We start from the raw sequence: 13,174 nt of genomic DNA, 5'->3' as shown, positions 1-13,174 counted from the left end.
GGAGCAGCTGAGCCTGTGCGCCACAACTACTGAGCCTGTGCTCTAGAGCCCACGAGCTACAACTATTGAAGCCCGTGCTCCACAGCAAGAGAAGCCACCGCAATGAGAAGCCCTCGCACCACAACGAAGAGTAGCCCCCGCTCGCCGCAACTAGAGAAAGCCCGCCTGCAGCAACGAAAACCCAACACATTAAAAAAAAAAAAAAAAAAATTGGCGATTAAAATATTTGATATTAAGTGGACTTCAAATGTAATGTATATTTTTACTCACAAAGAAATATATTCTATAATCTATGTTGGAAGCTCCAATCCTGACATTTGGTGAGTCAAATCACATTAAAAAAATAAATAAAAATAGGCACTCACCTCAAAATCACACTCTTCTCCCACAGCATATTTGGTCATGATCTCCAACCAAGCAGTATCTACTAACTTTTCTAAGGAGGCTGTGTTATGGTGAACCATTTCCAGAACAAGTTTCTCATACCAGGCAGGGAACTCCTCCTTCAAACTAAACAAACATGTCATCAGTTACCAAGAAAATGCAGGAGAGTCTATCCGGAGAGTTACTCAGATCAATGCAAAAAGCTCTTTAGCAAATACATGCAAGGCACTGGAGAATACAAAGATTAAAACCTATGTGGTATACAGAATAAAGAAAGAACTTTTAAATAGCTTTGTCTAACTGACCTGTCCATGTTAATTTTCTCATCTATAAAATGAAAATAATAAGCACATCATTAGTAAGGTTGAACATTTTCCCATTCGTTTTTGCAGTTGACTTCCCTTTTCAGGTATGAATTCTTTATACACATCCTTTGCGCAATTTTTGGTTGGGAGACCATAACTTAATTATTATGTCTCAATCAATAAAAATGCATTCCTTCATTTAGTTCTCACAATACCTTGTGAGGGGTCTAGAATTTTCATTTTACAGATAAGAAAAATAAATCATGAATGGTTAATATGTTGGAACCATGATTTGAACTCCTTGCAAAGTGAAACAATGATGTACCACTTTTCATTTATTAAACTAGCAAAAAAGAACTTTAATTATCACACCCTGATAGGAGCAAGTGAATGGTGCAAAATAGCACACATACTCTACCAAAAGCCCACGTTTCACCTCTTTTGGAAAGCAGTTTGACAACAGTTAGGAGAACTGCCATAGGTACACAAAGATATTCACTGCTGGATTCTTGATGACAGCAGAAAATGTGAAGCAACCTAAATGGAGAGTTGTTAGATATCCAATTCTGACCAGATAGTTTAACATATGTGTTACAGGGCAAAAGGAAGGATCAGGCATGAGAATATTCATACAGATGCAAGTAGCAGGTTTATTACCATACTACAATATTCTCAATCACTCTCTGTGCTGTTCATAACAAATGTTCCTCCAACTGCGGCTTAAAAGCTCTTATCATACTCCGTTCACAATTAACCTACCAAGTTATCTGCTATTCCCCTCATGATCAATAACCTTCAAGTCTCCCTGCCTTTGTTAAGACTGTTACCTTTGTCCTCTCCCCACTGTCTTCCCTCCCAGCTTAATCACCCTTCCAACATGTCCTCAGACTTCCTTAATTCCACGAGGCCTTTCCTGGCCCCTATAAATTCACTGTCTCTTTCCATTAAGCCTCCCAGTCACTCAGGCTTAAAGCTTCATTGTCTGTGGTTATTTCTGGGGAGTGAAGTTGGACAATGATGTTCAGACTCTTTTACTAACTCTGTATTGTTTACATTCTTATAACAAGTATGCATTTCTTTTATAATCAGAAAAAAGTATTTCTACTTTGAATAAAAATTATAAAACCTCACTGTCTTTTTCAACAATTTCTCCCATTACTCCTTATATTCTATTAGCTATCAAATCACATAAAACATTCCCTACTTGTGTTCTTCAGAACTTCCCTCTGTTGTAATGGGATCTAAGGTCGAATAAGTTTAAAACCCATAAGACTAAACCAAGCTAGAGTTTCTTTACTACAGTCTTCTGAAAATCTTTAATGTGTATTATGACTTCTCAAGAACAAAGTTTGTAGTGGTTTTCCAAAATTATGACCAAACCCCCCTTTTCAGAATGTAAATCCATCTCATTCTTTCTATTCCCAATAATGCCATGATTCCCGACCCGAATACTCCTAGCTAGATTACACAGACTTCCCACCTGCCTCTTCCCTCTCTAACTCATCTTGCACACCGCTTCCAGATTAATCTTCTCAAAGCACAACCCCAATCATCAAAACTGTCATATGTGCCTCTGCTGTTCAAAAAGCATTGCTGTCCTCACACTGGTCACTGAAGTAAATACATGAATAGCTGAGACAGAGACCACATGGCCCACAAACCCTAAAATATTTACTAACTGGCACTTTACAGTAAAGGTAGGCCAACCCTGAGTCTAGTATACTAAATGGGGCATATACATAAATAACAATAATCCAAAACAGAACTATGTCAGTGACCCAAGCAAAGAAGAAACAGGCACCAGGTTAACAGACTTCACTAATTATTAATCAGTGATGGAACCATTACTAGACCCCAGGTCTCAACTGAAGGTTGTGTTCTGTTACACAGGCAAAAGAGCAGAATGGTATTAATTACTAAACTGTATGCTCTCTGCTTATATACTATCAAGAGAAGTCAATGAGAAGTCCACAGAAAAAGTTTCTACTCCGAATTTCTAAAAGAGTACTGTTTTTTTATAGTAGCTAGAAATGGAGTATAACCTTTAAAATTTGTGAATCACTATAATGTACTCCTGTAACATATAATACTGTATATCAAATATACTTAAATTAAAAAAAAACCACTAAAAAAAAAGAGTACTGTTTTATCATCCTTAGTTTCTACTTACCTTCTGCATGCTTCTACTGCCTAAATTCTGAGTGTTTTTTTTGAGAGACTACCCAGACAAATAGGCCCTTTGAAAACAGACAGAATTTTTAAGACACCTCATTCAACCACCCCACTCAGATAAACTGTCTTCAAACTGTGTACTTATTTTTGATAGCTGCTTTAAATACTATCTTAAATTTCAAATGACCACAAAATAAAGAAAACTTTCTGCTAATTTGCTGCCTCCATATTACTTCTAGATTATACCAGCTTCCTTTGCTTAGAACCACATTTCCAGAGTATTTACAAGGTAAAAGTATACAGCAAGAACACTCAAAAGCCTAGTAAATATCTAAATAAGTGTACACACAACTATATATTCCACATACTGTTACTTGCAAAATGACAACAGGCAAGACACCAGTACATTATACTAACGTAATGTATTCCAATTTATGCCCCATAAATTTAAATACAAATATTGTTTTATGGTTAATATTCCCTCTTTCCTAATAACATGAAGATAGCGCTAGAAGGGCAGTGCTTCTACTACTTACAGTTCAGCAACTTCCTGTTCCTCCTCCCAGGCCTCTTTGTGTGTTAGCTGACTGCTTCCAGTACTCTTACACGTCCAAATGCGCTCACTGTATCTTTCCAAGCGGGCTTCATACTCTCTGTTAGCAGTGGCTCAGGAACACAATATTCAAGCAACAGAGACAACTAATCCACAAAATACTTACCATATATGGGAAAAAAACTACAGTATACTTTCTATAATGTACAGCATAAGATAAAACTGAAATCAGAATTTTCAACTGGCAAATCCAAACAAGATGATTAACACTAAAGTATGGTTAGGACCGTCTACAACTGTGCTTTCTTCAATTCACCCAAGTTTCATTTCACAAGACTCAACACAGTACTAAAGGTTAGTAAGAAAAAATAAAGGCAAAATAAAATACAAGACACAAGGAATAAGAATTTAAGGTATGTGAAACTGTTACACAACTCAGATGGTCAGCAAGTTTAAGAATCAGTTCCACAGTAAGATGAGATGGCTCCAGCAGTCTCACAGGCAGTTTGGAATAACCCCGTGCATATGCTAATGATCCATTTACTAACAGCCTTCCAGTCTACCTTGGAAACACTTGTTGATTCTCTAAGGTTTAAAAAATAAGTTCCATAAAGTAGTAAAAATAATTCTGATATAGTAATATTTATCCAGAGTTTATGTTATCTCCAATAATACCACGTCCACAAGTTGTTTACCAGTCATTATTCCGTCTTTGTGAGGGAGATGGAGGAAGACATCCTATAACTAGTGCATGTATATGGTAACTTTCCATACCATCCCAATTGTAATTCATTATCACCCAGCCATATTCAAATTCAAATGACAAGTAACTAATTTACTTTTATGCACAGCAAAAGATGTTATGCAGGAAAATAAACTTACACCACAACTAGAGAATTAGCTGCCAATCTCTGTACTTTCCAAGTGACAGTTTTTATATATAATGGTTGAAATAAAAAGTATTTAAACAGCTCCCCTTGTAATATTACCTCACAACTAAACAAATAATTCATTTTTAATATAAAAGAGATTCTTGGTTTTCTAGGGTTATGATCAGTTAAAAGACAAATGACAGGGATAAATCCATAAATAATCCAGAACTGTAGTTTTAGTCAATAGTATAAGCACCTTCTCTCACCATATCATTCTCTGGATCTGCCAAAAACAAAGCAATATGTCTCTTTTCCTCACCAGGCTGTTGCTAATATTTAAATGATTAAACAAAATAGAGCACCTGTAAAAATCAGGAGTCAGACTTCCATAGAAAGCTATGTAAATCCAATCACTGAAAACTTATAAAATCCCATAGAGAAAAGGAAATAGCATGGTTTCTACAGGGACATTATCATAACTAACTTATCAACAAAATGGATTTGTTTTCTGTTTGCCTGTTTGCACCTGGGGAGGGGAGGTAAAATAAAGAATCAGTACGTGGATTTATTTAAACATTCAAAAAGCTTAGTAACATTCTAGGGCTTCCCTGGTGGCGCAGTGGTTGAGAGTCCGCCTGCCGATGCAGGGGGCGCGGGTTCGTGCCCCAGTCCGGGAGGATCCCACATGCTGCGGAGCGGCTGGGCCCGTGGGCCATGGCCGCTGGGCCTGCGCGTCCGGAGCCTGTGCTCCGCAACTGGACGGGCCGCGGCAGTGAGGGGCCCGTGTACCGCAAAAAAAAAAAAAAAAGCTTAGTAACATTCTAATATATCATTCAGCTACACTGAAGAAATTCACTGTGTAATCAGAGAGAATGTGAGATTAACAAATATGTCCTAAAGAGAAAACATTAAGTTTTTATTATTAGTTGTTATTTTATTCATTTATTTATTTATTTTTGCTGTGTTGGGTCTTCGTTTCTGTGCGAGGGCTTTCTCTAGTTGTGGCAAGCGGGGGCCGCTCTTCATCGCAGTGTGCGGGCCTCTCACTATCACGGTGTCTCTTGTTGCGGAGCACAGGCTCCAGACCAGCAGGCTCAGTAGTTGTGGCTCACAGGCCTAGTTGCTCGGAGCCATGTGGGATCCTCCCAGACCCGGGCTCGAACCCGTGTCCCCTGCATTAGCAGGCAGATTCTCAACCACTGCGCCACCACGGAAGCCCCTATTATTAGCTGTTAATTTAAAAAGTAGGAATAATGTGGGAATTTCCTGGTGGTCCAGTGGCCGAGAGCATGGGTTCAATCCCTGGTCGGGGAACTAAGATCCTGCAAGTCACGAGGCTCTGCCCAGTGGAGGGGGGGAGTAGGAATAATGTGCCATGTGCCCAGTCCATTCTCTTTAGATCAAGACCGATATGGCCAATAACACACAGAACTGCTGTCACCTGGATGACCTGGATGCCTCAGTAATCCCTCAAACCCAACTTCTTCTAAAACTAAACTCTTACTACTCCTCCACTCCCTCCCAAACTTGCTCTTTAACAGATACTCCCAATCTCACTGAATGGCCCTAGTGTCCAAGTTAGAAATCAGGGAATCATCCTAACCTCTTCAGTCCCTAACTGTAACCACTTAGGTGTTTCTCAATTAAGTCCTTTCTCTCCAATAAAAGAACCATTATCCAAATCCAGCTTTTGATCCTCATTTCTCATTCAGTCATAACATTTTAAAACATGTTAATTGGCCTGACTGGTAATCCTCTTCTTCTCTGGCCCTTTGTGATTCTTACACTCACAACCTTTTTTCTCAGTCTTGTTTTTAAACCCATTTCTTCCGATTTAAAAATCTCACTTGGCCTCAGGCCTCCTAAAATACAAATATGTTGTTGCAAAGGGAAAAATCCTCCGGCCCCCACAGTTCTGAAAATCATTCCACCCATCAAGATTTTATTGTGTTTTATTTTCTATGATTTTTATTATTTTAAGGGAAAAAAAGGAAGAAACTTTTTTTTCCAACTTTTTTCAAACAATATGTATTTAAATACCAAATACTGATTGATTGAGTGTGGTTTTTCAAATAATGACAGTCTCTTCTACCCTAATACAGATCTTTCGTACCCTCCTGTGAAAATCATCATCACTATAGCATTCTCATTCTGGGTGACCTCATCCACGCCCGTAACTTCAACTACTATCTATATATGCTAATAACTTCTATCACCAGCTCAGTCTCCTCTCTCTGAACTCCAGGCCCATATATATACTAGCAACATATACATCTCCATTTGGATATACTCAGCAATTCAATATAAGAACCTCTGTAACTAAACACTTCCTATCCGTCCCCCACCACCCTTCACAGTCAAAACAAAAGAACCACTTGATCCTCTTCCATGAAGCCCCACACCTCAGATTGGGACTCAAACCCAATCACATCTCAGATGGGGCTTGAACCCACAATCTCCCTGCTGAAACCACACACCTGGTCTCAGGACTAATGAAGCTCAGGTTCTTTATGCCTCAGTGCAGAAGGAATGCAGCGAGAGGCAAAGCCATAGGCAAGAAGTAGATTTATTAATATAGGATGCTTGTGAAGGATGCAAGCAGTCAGGCAAGGGAGTTTTCCCCAAGACCTAAGTGGGAAAGCAGGTTTATTTAGGGAGATACACACTCCACAGACAGAGTGTGTGGGCCCTCTCAGAAGGCGATAGGCCCTGGAATATGGGATGGTTAGTTTTTATGGGCTGGGTAATTTCACAGGCTAAGCAATAGGAAGATTACTCCAACTATTTTGGGGAAGAGGCAGGGATTTCCAGGAATTGGACCACTGCCCACTTTCTGGCCTTTTATGGTTGGCCTCAAACAGTCAGTGCGCCTGCGGGGCGTCATTTACAATATTCTAATGTATCGCAATGAGCGTATAATGAGGCTCAAGGTCTACTGGAAGTAGATTCTTCCGCCATCTCGGTTCTAACCACTTTATGTCCTCAGGGGCTGTCATTCTTTTAAGGTTGTGCCCTGCCCCCTTCCCTCCTGTCTCACAGGGTCCTCTATATCAGAGAAGAACACCACTAACCAAGTGATAACCAAAACATAACCCTTGATTCCTCCCCAATCAATCACCAAACCCTGTCAAATCTACTTAATTTCAGAAATCCATCAACTGTACTTCTCTCCACCTCAAGGGCTAGTAAATTTATTTAGACCACCATTATCTACTGCCTAGATTATTTAATTATTTAAACACCATCTAGTTGCCATTAGTCTCAAGGCTGCAGATCCATTCTCAATGCTACAGCCACATTGATCTTCCTAACCTAAAAGCCTGCTTCTTTCCTGTTCAAATTTTTCAACAGCCTCCACTAAATTTAAGGCAAAGTCCAAACTCCTCAGCCTATCTCACAAGGACCTGTGATGCAGCCCTTTTCTGTATCTCTCAACACTGCATCTCCATCCCCACTTCTTCACTCCAGCCATATGAAACTTCTTTCAGGTTTTCAAAATCGGGAATTCCCTGGTGGTCCAGTGGTTAGGACTCAGCGCTCTCACTGCCAGGGGCCCGGGTTAGAGCCCTGGTCAGGGAACTAAGATTCCACAAGCTGCCCAGTGCAGCCAAAACAAACAAAAACAGCTCACTGAGATATAACTGGCAAAATAAACTAAATTCTAACCATCCTTTGGATCTCAACTTAAAAGCAACCTTCCCCAGGAAACATTCCCTTAACCCTAAAATGTGGCAGACTGTACCATTTTTTCCAAATATCCACGTCTCTTCCCTAAGAGGATTCTACACCTCCACCCACTGCCATGTGGCTTGCAATGCCTCCTGGGAAGAGGAAAGCACATCCCCTCCCCACAAAGGCTGGGCCCTGCCACATAACTTGCTTTGACCAATAGATGTGACAGACACCACTTCCAGGAAGAAGCTTAAAAAGCTGTCATGGTTTCCTCCTGACCTTTCTGCCACTAGAAAAGGTCGCTGCAGACAGGGACTGCTCCTTCAGCCTGAAACTTGGAATAAGAAAAATGTGCGTTTCCTTTTTTTTCACCTGTTTTCTTTTTTTCAAATGTGGCCCTAGAAAAATTTTAATTACATGTGGCTCACATCACATTTCTGTTGGATAGCACTATAAACCTAACGATTACGTCTAGGAATGAATGTCCTCTGACAGCACAATTTTTAACTGACTAGTCATTCAAATTAGATTAATTTCAAAAGTCTAAAACTGAAATTTCTACAACCACCCCTAACATTAGGTAGTTTTAAGTTTATGTAACTCTGTTTTGGTTATTACTTTGATTTATGCTAAGAGAAAAGTTAAAGAAAAAATAAATGAAAGGAGAAAAAAAAAGCCCATGAGAAGGATATTCAGGGACTTCCCTGGTGGCGCAGTGGTTAAGAATCCGCCTGCTAATGCAGGGGACATGGGACCGAGCCCTGGGCTGGGAAGATCCCACAGGCCATGGAGCAACTAAGCCCATGCGCCACAACTCCTGAGCCCGCGGCCTGCAACTACTGAAGCCCACACACCTAGAGTCCGTGCTCCACAACAACAGAAACCACCGTGATGAGAAGCCCACGCACCACAACGAAGACCGAACAGAGCCCCCCCAAAATAATAATAAATTAATTTTTTACAAAAAGAAGGATGTTGAGTCAGCTGGCTCTAAATCCTATTTCAGATTTTAGGTTACCAAAATAAGTCACTCACTCTCAAATAACCGTTCAAAGCAAATGCCAATTGTGGTTTTTATGTTCCAGCGACTGCTGCACTTATAATTGCAGACAAAATGTCAAAGCAATTCTCCAAAGGTTGTGTAAGCTATAAATGATAAGTTCAAATCCTAGACTATCTCATTATGCATCTACTTTTTCAAGAGTTCAAGAGCTACTTCCTTACCACCATATGCTGCCCTTCTTTGTTCTCTTTAGCCTTGTAAGTATTGTTTCTTTCAATAAAGTACCTGATAGCCTGAAAGGAAGTGGCCCATAAAAGTATGGAGGTTAAATAAGCATAACTATAACGCTGAGAGTTCTAAGTGAGAAGACAAAGCACCAACTCAAGGTCTGCTTTTTATCCTATTTTCTCTCTTTGGACCAGTCTGTCATTAAGTTAAAAATAACTCTAATCTGATAATAAATTGTTACTTTAAAGAAATTAAATTATAAAAATCGACATAAGAGCTCAGTATTCCAACTGCCCAATAAAATCCTGTCTTGCAACTACAACTTAACCCCAGCTCTTAAAACACTCTAGGCAAATCAAGTTATTCTTGCCTAGAGCCAGAATAACTGTATATTCTAATACCCCCTCCTTATTACACCATCTAAAAGTTCTCATATTGATGCTACTAAGGTTATGAACTAGTTTCTAGGCTTTAGAAACTAGGATAAAGCAATACAAAAAAAAATTTAATCTACATCAGGCCACTTGTAGGTTCAGTTCCTCCTTAAAATCTATCTTGACTTAAACACAGTCAGTGTAGAATTCTATTGTCAAATAATCACATCAAGAAGTGATTCCAATAAAGTTAATTTTTCAAACCAAGATCTACTGTCTTGCCAGCAGTAGTACTATCCTAGGAAGCAATGTACCATAGATTTAAAGCTACAGTACAATAAACATCAACATATAACCCAGTCATTAAACGTGTGCATCATTCACAACCACTGTAAGTTTAATGAAGATGTACAATAATACCATCAAGAACACAATGCTCACAGCTTTAGGTCAATAAAACACCATACAAATTTGCCATAGAATATACATGCAACCAAAAGGTAGGTATTAGGAGAAAATTAAAGTATGAAGTCCTATTAAAACATAATTATAACTATAAATTAAGAATTGGAAATAACAATACTTCAAATGCAGCAGTTACCCAACCACATACTTGTTCTCCTCTATGAAATCACTAATAGCCTAATAAAGAAATATGCCAACCTGCCAACCACACAGTACAATTGTTTAAAAACCATCCTCAAAGTGCTTCCACTTGTAGAAATTACCAAGGGAGCAATTTTCCCCCAATATATAACACAATTTAAGAACTCCTTTGTTAAAAGGGTTCTAAATACTCATATGGGAAATTTTAAAGATGAAGAATTTTTATTAAATACATAACAGTTAAAAAGTTCCACATATCAGTTTTCAACTGTCATCATTAAAAAAAACTCCTCATATGTATCACTGTATTTCAGCGATTTCAGTAAATGATATGAAAAGGCCGGGGCTGCCAGTTCTATCTACAGCCATTTTTTACAGAGCTCAGTACCTAGTACAGACTTAGAATTTGTCTCCTCCCTATCGCAGTTTCTGATGCTCCACTAGAACCAGACCTGAAAAATCAACAACCAGTAATATTAGTGTGAATAACCATCAACTGCTCAAAAGATGACATCTGAAAAGGATATGGCAGATTCCCAAAAGTAATTTTTTACTTCACCGATGTTTTGGAATGTTATTTAAAAAAAAAAAAAATTGGGCACTTTTAGAATAAAGTATTTGGTAGAGCTAGAGCACTTCTCCAAAACAATCCAAAAGTCCTAACAGGACATGAAAAAGAACCAGATTACCACTCCGACCCCTCCCTTAAATGCACCTTACCATACCACAAACTGACACAAACAATGGACTAACATTATTAAAAGTGAAAGAATAGCATTCCATGTTCCTCTCTTGATTTACTTTCAGGGATGAGGTACGAGGAGCACTGAATTCTACTCCTGATTCTCATCATTTACGGAGTGTGTGACCTTTAGCAAGCCAACCTCAACTGTGTGGGCCCGCTAGGCATACCCAGGCAGGAGAACCCCACCATCTCCAAGATCCATTTCAGCTCTGAGATGCTCTAGCTGCATTTCTTCAAGAGCCCTCCTACAGCATGGACTCACTTGTCAAATCCCTTTGTATGTAAACACCTAACATCCACAAACTGCACTCAAACAAGAATGAGGTTATCCCATAAAGCATTACATTAAAGGGAGGATCAAAGAGAAATGAAATCAAATGATATAGCTCACACCGGCATTTCCTTCCATACTGAAGCAAGCAAACTGAAACTACTAAGAAATCAAGTCCTTCCAAAGGGAAAGGGGTGATAAAACTAAAGAATACATTACCCTTCACTCTTGAAGCTTTCTGTACACTAAAGAAAGCTTGATTCAGAAAACTTTTTTACACTTAAGCTTCAAAACGGACGCATCTGGCATCCATAAAAAAAGTAAATAAGAGTCGTACAACTTTCAACTAAAAGACTAATAAGCTTGTGCAAGAAACCTTAAGCAATGATCAGAAGGGTGCTCCTCATTTAAAACATCAGCCTCGTGTTTCTAAAATACAACATAAAAACTTTAAGCGTGTCTTTTTGAAACGTTGTTAAAAGACAAATGCTGATCTCCTATACATCGTCAAAATTCCAAATCTGTGCATGCCCAGGGAAGGAAGGCATCCGCTCCTCCAAGGTAACTTTTTTACTGCCTCTTCTCTAAGTCTGGACATTCATTCTTGGTTTTGTGCCTCACAATCCTGTCAGTTCATCCATCACCAGCCTGAAGTCCACTCGGGAGAAGCAAAACACAAATGTCCCCGCAGAGATCCGGGAAGACGCAGTCGCGACTTGTACAACCCAGATCACGAGGCCGCTCAAGTACAATTTCCAAAACTTAAGTGGAAGGCTTAATTTACAAAGAAAAAAGCAGCAGCAAAGGAAACCCCGCTCAACCCTCGGTACTTACGGCCTAAAGCCAACCTCCTGGGGCGGGGGGGGGGGGCGGGATAGAGGGTCGTTCATCTACAGCGAGGCCCGGTGACAAAGTGCGGGTCAGAGGAAAGGATGGAGGGCGCAGGGCTCCGGGGCGGCCTGAGCCGGGCCGGCCCGCCCGCCCACCCCCCCGGAACGGCGGGCCTGGGGCTCGAGCTCGGGGTGCTGGCCCGCCAGCGCTGGGCGCGCTGACAGCTGCCACCGGCGCGGGGCTGCGCGGCCCACCCCGCCCCACCCCACCCCGCGGGCGGCCTGGCCGGCGCGACTGGAAAAGGATACTCCCGGGTGCGGAAGGCCTCCTGAGTGTGCGCGATGGTGAAGAGCGGCTCCTCGCCGGGAAGCGGCTTCACCAGCGGGAAGGGCTTGCGGCCCAGGAGCGGCGCCATCGCGGCGGCGGCAGAGGCGGGGAAGGCGGCTGCTCCTCAGCGCGCCCGCGGCGTAACACTAGGCCCCGCGGCCCGGAGCGAGCGCCTGGCTCCCGGGGGTGGGGTGGGGGAGGGGAGGGGTGAGAGGGCGGCGCGAACTCGGCTCCTTCACTGCTGGCGCCGCCGCGCTAGGGCCATGGAGAGGGACGCAAGGGCACAGAACTCCCACGCACAATGCCGCGCCGCCCCGAAGCCTCCGGCCAACCTTCGCTACGGGTCCCCGCGTTCGGCAGTCACGACTCGTCCTCAGCTGCACCGGAGGAAATTATTGAAAAATGGCGGGAGATTCCCCTCCTCCCCCCGGTCCGGCCAGCGCACACACTAACATGCTCCCCTGTGGCGCCGGTGGCGAATGCTCCAATAGGCGGAGAGCTGGTCAGCACCCAGCGTTTATTGGCTCACAGGAGCTGCCGCTCTGCGATTGGGTCCCTCCCCCTTCCCGGGCCGCCTAGTTGGGTTGCAGCGCACTAGAGGGCAGTATGAAGAGGTGAAAGGTCACGTTATGTAAGCGCCAGTGACAGGAGCGGGCCTCCAGCGGCGGAGTTGAAAGTGGGGGACAGCGGGGGACCGAAAGGCCGAGAATTCAAAGAGGTCAGGCCAGGGAAGCCCTCTAACATACACAGACACTACGCCATCTGTCACCGAAGGCGACACCGACATCCGGGCACCACTGTCCGTGTGGTGCGCCGGAGGGGGGAGGGGGA

At 41.9% G+C, this 13,174-nt stretch overlaps 1 protein-coding gene across 1 annotated transcript in view; it reads right to left on the bottom strand.

The window, feature by feature from the left end:
* Positions 1-12,744, bottom strand: part of BAZ1B (bromodomain adjacent to zinc finger domain 1B) — a 64,522-nt gene extending 51,778 nt beyond the window's left edge. Inside the window, exons 1-3 of the mRNA XM_060125256.1 lie at positions 12,325-12,744; positions 3,398-3,514; positions 366-510 (exon numbers count right to left, since the gene is read on the bottom strand). Of these exons, the coding sequence (XP_059981239.1) occupies positions 366-510; positions 3,398-3,514; positions 12,325-12,431 (369 nt within the window). The 5' untranslated portion in view covers positions 12,432-12,744. The remainder of the gene's footprint in view (positions 1-365; positions 511-3,397; positions 3,515-12,324) is intronic.
* Positions 12,745-13,174: the final 430 nt, after the last annotated feature.

Source organism: Lagenorhynchus albirostris, chromosome 15 (genome assembly GCF_949774975.1).
Source record: "Lagenorhynchus albirostris chromosome 15, mLagAlb1.1, whole genome shotgun sequence".
NCBI lineage: Eukaryota > Metazoa > Chordata > Mammalia > Artiodactyla > Delphinidae > Lagenorhynchus > Lagenorhynchus albirostris.
The sequence above is the reverse complement of the archived record's forward strand: the minus strand, read 5'-3'. Positions and strand labels throughout refer to the sequence as shown.